Source organism: Typopeltis vanoorti, chromosome 8, assembly GCF_054136105.1.
Source record: "Typopeltis vanoorti isolate ZY-2024b chromosome 8, IOZ_Tvanoo_1.0, whole genome shotgun sequence".
Classification (NCBI taxonomy): domain Eukaryota; kingdom Metazoa; phylum Arthropoda; class Arachnida; order Uropygi; family Thelyphonidae; genus Typopeltis; species Typopeltis vanoorti.
In genome coordinates, this window is record NC_143556.1 from 59,926,986 (window position 1) to 59,941,459 (window position 14,474).

The 14,474-nt window shown below is 34.5% G+C and overlaps 1 protein-coding gene across 3 annotated transcripts in view; it reads left to right on the top strand.

Moving 5' to 3' along the window:
* LOC150104027 (influenza virus NS1A-binding protein homolog) overlaps nt 1-14,474 on the top strand; it is a 266,485-nt gene that overhangs the window by 140,224 nt on the left and 111,787 nt on the right. For all 3 annotated transcript variants that reach the window (XM_090397250.1, XM_090397248.1, XM_090397249.1), the window contains exon 4: nt 1,512-1,636. In XM_090397250.1, coding sequence (XP_090253376.1) covers nt 1,512-1,636 — 125 coding nt within the window. The remainder of the gene's footprint in view (nt 1-1,511; nt 1,637-14,474) is intronic.

The following is a 14,474-nucleotide window of genomic DNA, read 5'->3' on the forward strand; positions in this document are numbered from 1 at the left end:
CATTGAACAACAAAATGAAATTACAAGTGGATGTATAGCTTGATATTGGAAGATTTGTATTTTTACATTTGTAGGTGCTCGTTCAGTCTCGTTCCAGAGATCTATTTGAAGAAGAAATCCTTGACATAAGTGATGTTGCGTAATCTGTATATTCTGGACAGAATTTACAAAAGAGCTTCAGGTTGCAGTTGTTGCTGAGGCACACAAGCTGAAGTCACTGATTTCATATGATACTAGAAATGACAGAAATTCAGGGCTTGTTTAGGAAATGATTCTCATAATGAGACACATCCATTTATCATTAATCAATATGTATGTAGTTGCATGCTTGCATATGTTGCTTGGTGCATACATTGAACCATATGCTCAGTGAGATGTCAAAACTGAAACAGACAAAAATTTAATTTTCTTTTTCTTTGAGAAAAGTATGACCTACTTTTTTTACCTTCACAAGAGTCGATAAGTTTCCCAGAGTGTTTTTTCCACTGTGCTGTACACTGACATCAGCAGAGTGGAATAGTTCCTGATTTTCTTCCTTTCAAAAATAAGCTATTTCTCATGATCCTTTAATAACAATGAAAACAAAGAACTTCATCCACTAAAACTGACTTTCTTTTATAGGGAACCCTCCTCATACATAGTCATAGATAGCACTATTCAACAAGTTAATTGTGATTTCATAGAGATGAGCTTATGTTTCTGAATATGTTGGTAAAAAAATCATTTTTTAGTTATAATTTAGTTATAATTTTCATTAAAATGCTAGATAGTTATTTGTATGTTATATTCATTTTCTGAGCATTTTCCAAAACAAGACATTTTCTATTTAAATTTTTTTGTTAAAATTTTCATTTTTTTCTTTTTGAATATGAGTGTAATTTACAGTTTTATTTTAACTTTTTTTTTCTTAAAAAAGAAAAGATCACAAAGCTTTTTATTTTTAGAACACCATCTATATACTATATCATTATAATAACAATATTTAGGTAATTTTATCAAAGAAAAAAGTTGGTAAAGTTGGTGCTGATTGTAAAATTTGCTTAATGTTTTTTTGTTCCAGTTTATCATGGTAAGTATGCACCTGTTGTGATAATTTATTCACAAGTGCAAGTTAAATTGATAATTGAAATATTTGGGATATTTCACTGTAATCTTGAATTAATTGTGGATTTTCATGGTCACTGAAGTGAAATTTATTCTGATTTTAAGAATAAGTACATTGATGGCAGGAATGAGATTCACAGGAAGACCAAGATCTAGGTAAATTGGTGGAGTAACGTGTCCTGGAAGATCAATATAAGATCTGACAGTGCTGGAGTACTTGACTAGTAATGGACTAATTCGGAGGAAAATTGTTGACAGGATATTGCCTATAATGTGAACTTAATCATGATATTTCCTAATATGTATGCTCCTTGGGAGTACATATTAAGAAATTGACTATTTTAAAATTAGAATTGAATTTTGTAATTTAGAACATCCAGTTTTATTATGTATTAATTTTTTTTCAGCTTGGAAATTCCAAAAGACAGAGTAAAAGCAGTATATCTTGCAGCAAATAGATTACGCATGTATTCTGCTGCTAAACAGTGTGGGACCTATCTTACTGACAATCTTAATCCTAGTAACTGCATTGGTAAGTTATGATTATTTCTCTTGACTATTAAATTATTTAAGGAATTTACAACGTATACTGGAATATTAATTACAAGAAAATTTAATAAATACACCCTATATTTCGGTAATGTCACATTGCTATCTTCATTGTCCTAATGGTGCCTCCTAGCAGGCTATATTGAGTTGTCTTGGCCGTTGGGCTGATGTTCTCATGATGTAAGTCTCCCAAATTTGGGGCAGTCTCATATACCCAAATTTGTTGAGGTTTGGAATTTTTTTAGAGCTGAGGATGATTCTATGAATAATCTTTCATACTTGAACTTGCTGTGGTGTATTACTTTGGCTTTCTTCCAATGTATTCTGTGGCAGGTATCTAGAGCATGGTCTGCAAGCCCAGAGTGGCTGTACTGGTGAAACCAGATGCAGTCCTTGTGTTCTGAAATCCTGATATTTGCTGTCCTGCCTGTTTGGCCAAAATAGGACAATTTACAGCTGCAAGAGATCTGGTATACCCCAGGTAGGTCTTTGGTAGAGTGGATAAGGGATACCAACTTTTTATATGGTCTGTAACAAGAAGTCAGGCCATATTTTTTAAGGATTTTGGTTATTTTTTCAGAGGTGCCTCGAATGTAGGGAATAGTGATAGATTTAGTGGGGCACCTCTGAAAAAATAACCAAAATCCTTAAAAAAATATGACCTGACTTCTTTTTACAGACCATATAAAAAGTTGGCATCCCTTATCCACTCTACCAAGGACCAACCACTTCCCCTAGACCTACCTGGGGTATACCAGGTCCCTTGCAGCTGTAAATTGTCCTACTTTTGCCAAATAGGCAGGACAGCGAATATCAGGATACATAAATTCTTAACCAAATAACAATGTGCACTAGTCACGTTAAATGCTTACTTATGATATAGGGATATTAGCAAATGTTAATGTGAATCAGAAAGGAACCAAAAATGTATACTTTATTTCATGTTAAGAAAAATTCTTAACATGAAAATTTAACAAAAAAATGGTTAAAATAACCATTTATTTCCTTTCTTAACAAGTAGTGTTAGTACAGTTCAAAAAAAGTAAATGAATAAAATAAGTAAATAAAAATAAAAGGGGGTGTGTGTGTATATATTATTTTATTTTATTTTTTGAAAAGAAAGAAATTGTACTAATTATTAGTACAGGAACTCCAATAAAAAATACATTATAATGTATAACAAAATAATTGTCCTGATCTTGTCAAAAGATACAACTGTTATTATCTTTTGACTGCTTATTCCTTTACAGGTACTCTTGACAATATCAGCTGAAATCCTTAATGTCATAATGTTTACTCATCATGTCACATCTTTCCATCTGTTTTGTTGAAATATGGTATAGAAATTCCTTTCTAAAATATCAAAATTCAGTTTAGTCTGAATTGGGACAGTTGTATGACAGTGACCTTTTATCTTCTTGCATTGGGAAATTAATTTGCTGATCATTTAGCTGAGTGCATAATTGACTGAAGATATGATTAGAGTGCTTTTCCAGAAGTTCATTGATCAACCTGTTATAACCCATTCAAAGACTGATTAACTGAAGTTTCGGTTATTTGAGGGCTAGATAATTTAAGAGATTACCCTAGTTGCAGATTGAATAACTTGTAATATTTCCATACATATATATCAATCATAAGATATGAACATATACCGAGTTTGTCATCAGCTGTGGGTAAAATCTTTCTGCTTAAAATTAAAACAACTAAATTGTTGTTTTTGAGATTTTGAATTTGAGACTTCTGTAGTTAAATCTGAATGCCATATAAGTGAAGGGCATAAAGCACATCCATAGAACTGTTGGAAGAACAACAACAGCATTGTGTCCTTAATTTGAAATGACTTGTTTGATTCTTATGCTAAAGTCATAAGAGGAATCTTTATATGGGCTTTTTCAATTTATTTATTCTTATGGCAAAAGGAATACAGAACAGGTCAATGTCCAGTCTGGAAAGCCAATCCAAGGCCTCACTATCACCTTGTGGATGTCCTATAGACCACCACCTTGAAATTGCCGCTTTGGGTAGTCGTTCACAATATGAGTAATTGTTTGAGCCATGGGAGAACAATCACAATAAGGGTGGTCTGACAGCCCCCATTTATGTAGTAGGTAGCCACATCTGCCAGGTTAGTTCTGATCCTGTTGATTGACGACCAAATCTTCCTAAGAAGAGCGAAACCAGGCTGCAGAGCACAAGGATCTTCTATTAGGAAGCTGTTTGGTGGGAGATTGTTGGACCAGTATCCTTTCTACATGTCAGGTGTTGATAACAGGGCAGCTGAAGAGAGTTCGTCCATGGACCAGAAAGGCTTTCTAGATTTTAGGCGAAGACTAGGTGGATTTATGAGAGTCTGGTGCAGGGGAAGTTGTGGGTTGCTCATTGGTTTATTAAATTCTTTAATTGAGGCTTGTCTTCTCTGTATGTTTGGTGGAGCAATGTTCGATAAGACAGGCAGCCAGGAGAGAGGGGTGCTTCTCACTGTCCCACTAATTGTGTGCATGGTAGAGTTTAGCTGGATGTCGTCAGCGTACTTCTTTCCCAAACAGAGGCACAGTATTCTGATGCAGAGAATGCGAGGGCTGGTGCAGACGACCTTAAGACTTCTGCACCACGACCCCAGGTTGTTCCAGCAAGCCTTGAAATGATATTGTTTCTCGTTTTAATTTTGTTGGGCAGGTTGGTGATGTGCCTTTTTATAGATTAGGCTTCTGTCTAGGCTCACTCCAAGGTATTTCGAGTGAAGCTCGTGTTCTACCATTTTTAGTGTCGATTTGCCTCTGCATTGTTCAGATGAAATACTGTGGATACAGTTTTTGTTGGATTTGGCTTCAAGTACTCTTCCAGGATGTTCAGGTCTGTCTTAAAGGTTGATTCCAGGTTGGCAAAGGAGGTAGATTGATGTAGGATTGCTAGGTCATCAGCGTACATATATTTGCTTGAGCTGGTATGTGGTAAGTCGTACACGTAGATGTTAAAAAGTAAAGGGGATAACACAGAGCTCTGAGGGAGACCGTTGTGAAGGAATCTGGGCATACTCTTTTTTCTGCCAATATTGATCCGGATCTTTCCACATCAGGGACCTCCTCCTAGCTTTAGGAGGAGGTCCCTGATCCATACTGTGTCATAAGCTGATGTTAGGTCAACGAAAGTGGCTCCATATTTAAGTTTCTTTTGGAAGCCTACTTCAATCTGACAATTTAAAACCCAGGGTTTTAAGGATGTGGTGTGAATTCTTTGGGAAGAAGGTGAAAGATAGAGATTTTGGGGAAAGGAGAAGGATAGAATATGATGAAACAAGATTAGGGGTGGGAGTAACGGGGGTGTGAGCCATTTTGACCGTGTGTCATTTTTGGAGCTCGTGGGAAAAGTGGAGGCTATGTCATGTCGGCTTGGTGTTTTTGTCTTGGGTGTATCTTTGTTTTCTATTGTTGCAGTCGTGACCTAATTTTAATGTTTTGGAGCTTCTAGGTCTCGGAGATTATATAGCTGCAGTGAATGTTTATTGAATTTTTGTCACATTTTATAGCTATTGTTTCCGATATTTTCTAAGTATTGTTTCTGTATGTCTACCATTACAGCTTTGTCGATTTGCTGGGTATGCTTCTGTTCAAGAGCCTGGACTGCCATTTCTGTTTTTCCTGTATTTTGTATTCTGTTTTTATGTTTCTTATTGCTTAGATGTTCTGGAATTGGTATGTTACAGTCACAGAAGTATTCCTGTAGTCTTGCCCATAAAGATCTGATCATGGAACCTGTATAGGTGACGTCACAGTCTTGTTGGCAAGAAAATTTGTATACCACGTAGTATTCTAGTATTTCTTTGTATATGAGATTTTGTAGGTTTTAAAAGTGTTGCCAATTTTTGGTTCATGGTGAACACTAATTTATAGTCAGTGTGTTTAAAAACGTATTTGTAGGCTTTGTGTGTGTTCTTGATGTATGGCAGTTTAATGATTTTTTTTCTTTGCATTGGGAAGTTTGTTTTGATTATTGGATTGTTTTGATAGATTTTTGCTGTTTTATTAATTTATTTTCTCGTAATTTATGAGCTGTGTTGGGTAATTTTGGTTTTTAAAAAATTTGTGTTACTTTTTTTTATTTCTATGTTGAAATAGTTATATGTAGTCAGACTTTTATGTGTTTATAAATTGTGCTAAGATGACTGATTTTTTGATAGAATAAGGATGATATGAGTTAAAGTGGAGGTAATTTCCAATATTTGTGGGTTTGTGGAATATTTTTGTGGCTGTTTTGTTGTTTGTTCTAATTAATGTCAGGTTTAGGAAATCTATGGATTTTTTAATCTCTGTTTCTATGGTGAACTTTAGTCTGTTGCTGAAGTCGTTAAGGGATGCTTGTGAAGTGGTGGTGCAAAGGGGTACTCCTAAACAAAAGTAGGCAAAATAGCCATAAAAATTAATGTTTATTTAGAGAAGTAACATGGAAAATTTTCCAGAAATAATATCTATGAAATATTTTATTTCTTCTATAGAATTTCCATTTAGAATGCAACCTGAAATATTTTATGCTTCTGCCTATTTTCATAGTTCATGGTTTTGGTCTTTTTACTGCTGATTTTCATGCCATATTGGTTACAGCTGTTATTCAATTTAGTTAGAGAATCCTGGAGACTTGCACTAGTTGTCTTTAGGAGCACAGCATCATCTGTATAAAATATAGCTAGGTTTGACATCTCCAATTCTAATATCAGGGCTAATGCCACTTTCTTTGATAATGTGATCCATATAGATGATGAATAAGAGTGGAGATAATGTGCATCCTTGTCTTATCTCTGATTTTACATCAAACCATCTTTCTGGATTTTCTTCAGCTCTGACTGCTGATTATGTATTGCGCTATATATATTGTGCTTATTTGCTAATGCATATCTTCCAGATCACCTCTCAAACTTCCTGGCCTATAGCATCAACCAGCAGTATATTTTGTCTTATTGGTCTTGATCTCACACTAGACTTCTTCCCTCCTACCTGTCTATTCTTTTTGGCTACAATTCATCTGCTATCATTAATCACCCCCCCCCCCCCCATCCTGTTTTCTCTATCCTCCTAGAATATACTGAACCCTTCACATTCATCCCTGTAACTACATGTGCCATTAGCCAAGTCTCACGAATGCCTATAACTTTTGGCAAGGTCATTCCAACCAATGTCAAAAACTCCTCCCTCTTGTTTCTGATAGTTCTGGCATTAGTATATAGAAACTGTAGCATTTTTGGAGAGTATTAGAGTATAGTAGTATTGCAGCTAGACAGCTCAATAAAGAGTTAAAATGAAAGCAGTTTCTAGGTGTAAGGGGAATATATTAATAATATATCGTAGATAAATTAACTAGGCCATCTGTGTTTTCCTTAATTTTTTGGTGTGTGTGTTTAATGAGGTATAAACTGACAGTAGGTGGGCTTCTAAACTGTGAGTTCAGAAATTCATTTTAAAAATTTTTATGGAATTTACAGCCGTGTTATAAAAAAAAAAAAAAAAAAAAAACTTTTTTATTATCCCGACGTTTCGATCTTCACATCAAGATCATCATCTGGAGCGTACATAAGTATACAGAACAAGCTGAGTTATATCATTAACTGTAAGCTAGAGAAACAGTGATTTGATCACGTTATTCTACTGGCATGACCTCTGGTGAATAATAAAAAAATAAATAAAATAAAATAAAAATTTTTTTTTACATCAAGCTAAATTCTATTTTTACAATGACAGGAATAAACATTTTTAGATGGTTTTCTTTCAGAAACAATTGGTGTCCTATTTTTAGTATTACAATTCCTATTTTTTATTTACAATACTGGATTTTCTACAGTCCTGTTTATAGTTGTTCTTGGTGAGGAAGGTCGAATATATACCTTCCATATGTTTGGGATTTTTAAACCATCATTGTTGTTCAGATTGGGGTGGTTGCTGATAATCTCGCAGGCTTCCTTGAATTTCCGTTCATACCATGTTCTAGTGTGATGTAGACAGCTGGTGGTTTTCCAGTCAATTCTGTGTAAGGTATTCTGGGCATGATCAGAAATCCAGCTTCACCATAATTATTATATTTTTTATATTATATATTTATATTTTATTATGTTGCAAGTACAATAAATCTGGTATACTCCAGGGTGAGCTAGTGGAGGGAGTGGGTCTTTGGATGAGTTGAGTAAGTTTTTTAATTTTGCAGGAGGTTTAAAGGTGGCTTTGAGGTTGTACTTTTGTAGTACTCTGTTTATTTTGTCTGATATTCCTTTAATGTAGGGAATGGTTATAGTTTTACTGTAGTCTGGTTTGTCTTTGTTTTGTAGAGAATTTTGTTTATAGTATTTTGGCTGTATCTGTTTTTTGTAGGTTATTACTGATAATTTTAAACTCGTCTTTCAGTGCCTGTTCACTGGAACAAATCGTCTGAGCTCTGTTTTTTAGCATGTTGATGACACCTAGTTTTTGTGTTGGGTGGTGGTAGGAGTTTATGTGTATATATTGTCCCGTATGTGTCTGTTTTCGGTAAACAGTGAAGGAAAGATTGCCCGAGGGAAGACGTGTGACAAGTGTATCTAGAAACGGAAGTGTGTTGTGTTTCACAATTTCAATTGTGAACTGTATGCGTTTGTGTTGTTTGTTTAGGTGGCTAAGGAATGTGTCTAATGTCTGGCGGCCATGGGACCAGATCGCGAAAACATCGCCAACGTATCTAAGCCATACTTTGGGTTTTAGAGGGGAGGAATCTAGGGCAAGTTGCTCAAAATGTTCCATGTAAAAGTTAGCAATGGGGGGGGGGGATAATGGCAAGCCCATGGCTGTGCCTTCTTTTTGTAAGTAGAAGGCGTTTTGCCATACAAAATAACCTGACCGTAACACATGCGCAAAAAACACCGTGATATCTGGAGGGAATTTGTTTTGTAGGAGAAGGATTGTGTCATTGATTGGGACATTCGTAAAGAGGGCAGAGACGTCAAAACTGACTAATAAATCATCTTTTTCTAATGTAATGTCTGTTTATGAAGTGTTGTGTGTTTTTGATATACGAGGGGGAATGACCTACCAACTACTTGAGTGTTGCTGCTAATTTTTTGGCTAAGTGATACGTCGGGCTATCAATTCCTTCAACGATGGGTCTTAGCATGGTGTTTTCTTTATGAATTTTTGGTAGCCTGTAAATTCTAGGGGAGCGCACGTAATGAGGGAACAGTTTTTTGATTGTATCTTCGGGCCATGTAATTGATTTAAGTAGTTTCTCCATTTTGTTTTTGTTCTGTTAGTTGGGTGGTAGTTAACTAGTTTGTATGTGTTATTGTCAGAGACCAGCAGATTCATTTTTTCTATATAAGTGGTACGGTTTAAAATGACAGTGGCATTTCCTTTATCGGCTCTGGTTATTACTATGTTCGGATTTGTTTTAAGTGATTTTATCGCTGTTAATTCGTGTTTAGTTATGTTGCTTGTTATTGTTTTGTTATGGTTTAAAATGTTCGCAGTTTCTATACGTATTTTGTCTGCTATGTTATTAGGTATGAATCTTAGGCCTCTTTCCATATTACAAATAACTTCAAGTTTGTCTGTCGTTTTTGGTGCTATAGCAAAATTAAACCTTTGTTAAGTATAGAGATTTTGTCTTTGTTTAGAGGATGATTAGATAGGTTAATTATGTTATTGATACCTGTGGGTGATTGGTGGCTCCTGTTGTTTCTTGCTTCTGGTTGGTTGTTCTTGTTCACTGTGGCAAACTTTGAATGTGGCGGCTGGTTTTGTCGTTCTTTTAGTCTTTGAAATTTGGAAATTAGATTTTCTTTCTTCGTTTGTTGGATGTGGTTTGCTGTGTTGTCCGTAATCCTTTCTAGGATTATCCAGATATCTGCGTTTAAGTAGCTAGACAGCTCTGTTTTTTCTTTTAGTAGCTGGTATAGCGGCTAGGTTCTTTCTGGTAGCCTTGGATCTGCTCTCTCAGTAGTGCTTTCTCTATGCAGTGGTATATTCTTTGTGCCTTTGTTGAAGTGAATTTTCTCTTTAGCCTGATGCAGTTAGGAGTGATATCGCTGTCCCTACACCATTTTAAAAATGCCAGTCGATTGATCAAATTTGAAACTTGGATTTTCAGCTTACCGTATTGGTTACATTGCTTGTGGGTCGAATCTCCATGAATTATCGTAATCCTTTCTTTTAGGGTTACACGGTGATCAGCATTCATTTTATTTTATTTTTATTTTTTTTATTTTTTGTTATTCACCAGAGGTCACGCCAGTAGAATAACGTGATCAAATCATTGTTTCTCTAGCTTACAGTTAATGATGTAACTCAGCTTGTTCTGTATACTTATGTACGCTCCAGATGATGATCTTGATGTGAAGATCGAAACGTCAGGATAATAAAAAAAAGTTTTTTAACACGGTTGTAAATTCCATAAAAATTTTTAAAATAAATGCTGATCACTGTGTAACCCTAAAAGAAAGGGTCATTTCAGAAAATAGTTATTTGTTTGCCTTTAGGTTCTCTTCAGAGAAAGGTTGAAAGCAAATAGTGCCAGGATTAAACATATGTTAGAGTTCTTAGAAAAATTGGAATAGATTATGCAAAATCTTTTCTGAAATTGTTAATCATTAAGTAGATTGTCTTCATTGCTACAAATTGTGAGAAAATTAAGGGATATAAAGTTACATTCAGTTCAGAATTAATTTGTTAATCAATGAATTAAAGGCTACAATTCCTAGAATGAATCTGTGTGGTTGTTGCACTTATTGAAATTGTGACCTTAGCGGGGCTAATAGTTTTGAGTGATAATGATAACAGTAAACAAATACTGTTAATACTGTTTTCTTAATTCATCTATTAATCAACTAAGATTGATTATTTTGCTATCTTTTGTTTTGTACCCAGAGTATACTATTTTACAACAAATAGTAAAAAAAAAAAAAAAATTTAAATAAGCTTTTCCTCTTTTATTAACCAATGAAAAAGAGCTTCTGTGCAGAGGATTAATTTAAATCCTTTTGTCTGATAACGAAAAGGCTGGGAATCCCTACTCTGGGTAACTTATGACCAGTATAAAAGCATTTCCTAAAGAGTGGCAGATTACAAAAGGTTATATATAAACCTATGCAAATAGACTTGCTGTCATAATATTGGTTTGCTTCTTCCATTTTAGACCATGTGGTTCTTGTTCTAAAAATGTTTGATTTTCAAAAATCTATTTGATGATTGCCCGTCTACATAGTTCGTTAAACAACTGTTTGGATTTTTTATTTTATGTGTAACTACATAGAAATTGAATCAATCTCTTATTTGATATATCTTATTTTTTTTTTATGGTAATCCACATGGAAGGTTTTTCTGTATAGTCATAGTATATTAGAACTATATGATTGAATGAACGTGAGCAGGAAGAAAAAAATGTTTGGATATGAAGACTGCAAATGCCGATCTATGAAGTGAATAAGAAGGGAGGCTACTTCAAAGAACAGAATAGAGAGGAATAAAAGAAAAAAAACTAACTATTTTATGTGAGTTGGGAGGTTACCAAATCCTGAAACACATCCAAACTCCACATCACCAGAGTCCAAGATCGGTACTATCAACATAAGAAGCCTGAATGACAAAGGAATGGAACAAGCAGAAGTATTGGATAAGTACCAGATCTACATAATAGGGGTGACTGAAACAAAAAAGATAAAAACTGGTGAAATCTTTCTAAGCAATAAATAAAAAATGTTATATTCAGGCAATAACAATCAGGGAAAAGTAGCAGCAGTAAAATCTAATCTTCTTGAAAGGCAAGCAATATCAAGTAGAGTGATGTGGGAAAATATCAGAATGGGGAAACTGGACAAAAAACTTATTTGTGCCTATGGTCCCACAGAAGGTTCTTCTAGGTGTAGAAGTGGAGGAATTTTTTGAGGCTTTAAAGAAAGCAACTGACACAATGAAAAAGGAAAAGTTGGTCCTTGTTGGAGATTTAAATAGCAGAGTAGGAAGTGATTGTCAAACATATAGAAATATTTTGGGAAAATTTGGAGAAAAGAGCAAAGCTAATAATAATAGCAAATACCTGTTGGATTTCTGCTCAGTGCATGGACTTATTACTAACACAATGTTCCAACATAAAAATGTGCATAAATTCACGTGGAGAGAAGAGGCAAGGATTAAGAAAAATCTCATCGACTATGTTATTGTTGATGATGATATTTTCTCACTGGTGCAGGACACGAGTGTACACAGGATTTGAAATTGGAAGTGATAACCATTTAATCTTGAACAAGATAAAATTGAAAAAATTTAAACCTTTCTTACATTTTCTTTTCATACTGAAAAGAACATGTCAGACGGTTTTAAAGTGAATAAAAGTTGAGCAGTTCTCAGATGTGAACTGCAGACTAAAATACATAAACATTATTCAAGAAAAAAATGAAAGCGTTTGAGAACAGAAACCAAACCTTGGAGATTCAGTAGCAAGCTCTGAAGAAAACATTAATTGTTTGGCCAGTGAGGCATTTGGTGAGGTTGTCAAGGATAGAAAAATCAGAACTCCATGGTGGACATAGGAAGTCTTAGCCAGTGAAGGAGCAGAAGAAAGCATATCGAAAGTTCTTGGTGAATAAGTCAGCTTATGCTCTTAGAGAATACAGAGACAAATGTAAGAAAGCTAAACAAAAGTCATGGACAGACTTTGGTTCTTACCAAAGCAGACTTTTGAGAACATAGAAAATAAATGTCAGGAAGGCGGAAGAATATTCTAAGAGGCTGATGGAAAAAGCTCAGAAATATAGGAAAGAGTGAAAGTGAAAAGTGAGGATGAAATGTAACATAGAAATTGTTACATTTGCAATTTTTTGAATTAAAGATAAAGGCGACATGAAAACTGAAGAAAAAGATATCCTTGTTGTATGGAGTAATTACTTCGAAAAATTGCTAAATGTAACAAGCGGTGACAGTACAGTGGTAAAAAAACACTGACCAGGCATGCAATCTGGAATACATATCCATACTTGAAGTAGAAAAAGCCATCAAAAACCAGAAATGCTCAAGTATGGAGGTATAAAAGTTGCAATAGCTACACTACACAGTTCAGAAGGCCTGGACAGAGGGTCGAATTCCAGATAATGGAGTACAGCTCTCATAGTGTTACCCATATATAAAAAGGGAAATAAAACTGAATGTGAGAATCATAGAGGTATTTCCCTGCTGAGTGTTCCTGGTAAGATTTATGCAAGTATACTTGAGAAATGGTTGAGAAGGATTGTGGAAGGGAAGCTTGGTGAAGAACAAGCTGGATTCAGACCAAATAGAAGCTGTCAAGATCAGATTTTCACTTTACGACAAATAGTTGAGAAATTGTGGGAATATAACAAAGTTCTGTATTTATTTTTTATAGATTTGAAAAAGGCATATGACAAGGTGTCAAGAGAAAAACTATTCAAAACACTACAGTTATATGGTGTCAATGGGGCATTATATCATGTGATACTTTGTCTTTGAAAATTGAAGGAAGTGCAGGAAGATGTTTTGGTGTTATATCTAGTGTCAGACAAGGATCTGCATCATCACCCTCTCTTATTCATTATCTATATGGATCACATTATGAAGGAAAGTTGTATTAAATCTGATATCAAAATTAGAGATGTTAATCTCAGCTCTTTTCTTTATGCAGGTGTTATACTTTTAAATAAATCCAGTACAAGTGTACAAGATTCCCTGACTAAATTGAATAAGTGCTGTAATAAATTTGCTATGAAAATGTAATAAAAAGACCAAGACGTTGAAAATAGGTAGAGACATTGAAAATATCAACTGCATCGTGAATGGAGAATCTACAGAACAAGTAAAACATTTCAGTTGCTTAGACATGATTTTTGGTGAAGATGGTAAATTAAATATGGACAAACAGAATCAACAAAGCTGGTATGGTTGGAAGTCAACTAAATAAATTTATATGGAATAAGAAAGAAATTAGTCAAAAATGCTAAATTAGCTGTATAAAAGACATTGTTTAAACTAATTTTAACTTATGAATTGGAGAGCTGGGTTAGAAATAAAACACTTGGCCAAAGACTAGAGACCACGGAAACAAAGTTCTGAGAAAGATTAGGAATGTGAACAGATGGCATCAATGGCAATATCATATGAAAAACGAGGATATTAGAAAAGCACTTGACATTGTTAGCATTCAGGAATGTGTTATCTAAGCTAATCTCAAGTGTGGTATGGTCACTTAAACAGAATGAGAGAGGAAAGATTAGAAAAACAAGTGTTCTCTACCACGTTGGCAGAAAAAGACCCAGAGAAAGACCAAGATATAGGTGGATTGATACAGTAAAAAGTGCCTTAGAAGACAGAAATATGAGATCTGATAATGTTGACAGATAATAGATTGATTTAAAGGAAAATTGTTGATAGGAAGTTAGTAATGATGCAAGTTTTTCATGTAGTACTATCATAATATTCTTTGCACCTCTTCAGGGTATATGCCAGCAATTTGATGATGATGACTTGTGAAGAGGTGGTAACCAACTGCTCTACTTATTTTAACAAATTTAGAGGAGAATTTGAGAAATTACTGATGCTAATTTGGATAAATTGTGCTCATGAATGTATCTTCAGAAAATATTCAGCAGAATATTTTGACAGAAGAATGAATTGGTGATACATGGATTGTCAGCCAATCAATGCTTTGTTCTGTGTTAAGGCAAGAATTTTTATGGAGTTGTTGGAGACAATCATTGTGGCATGAGAATAGTATACTCATTGATCACATGGAATTGTAATTTATATAGGGTTAATATCTTTGCAAAATTAGAGTAATGCTGGACCAAAAAACAGCACCCA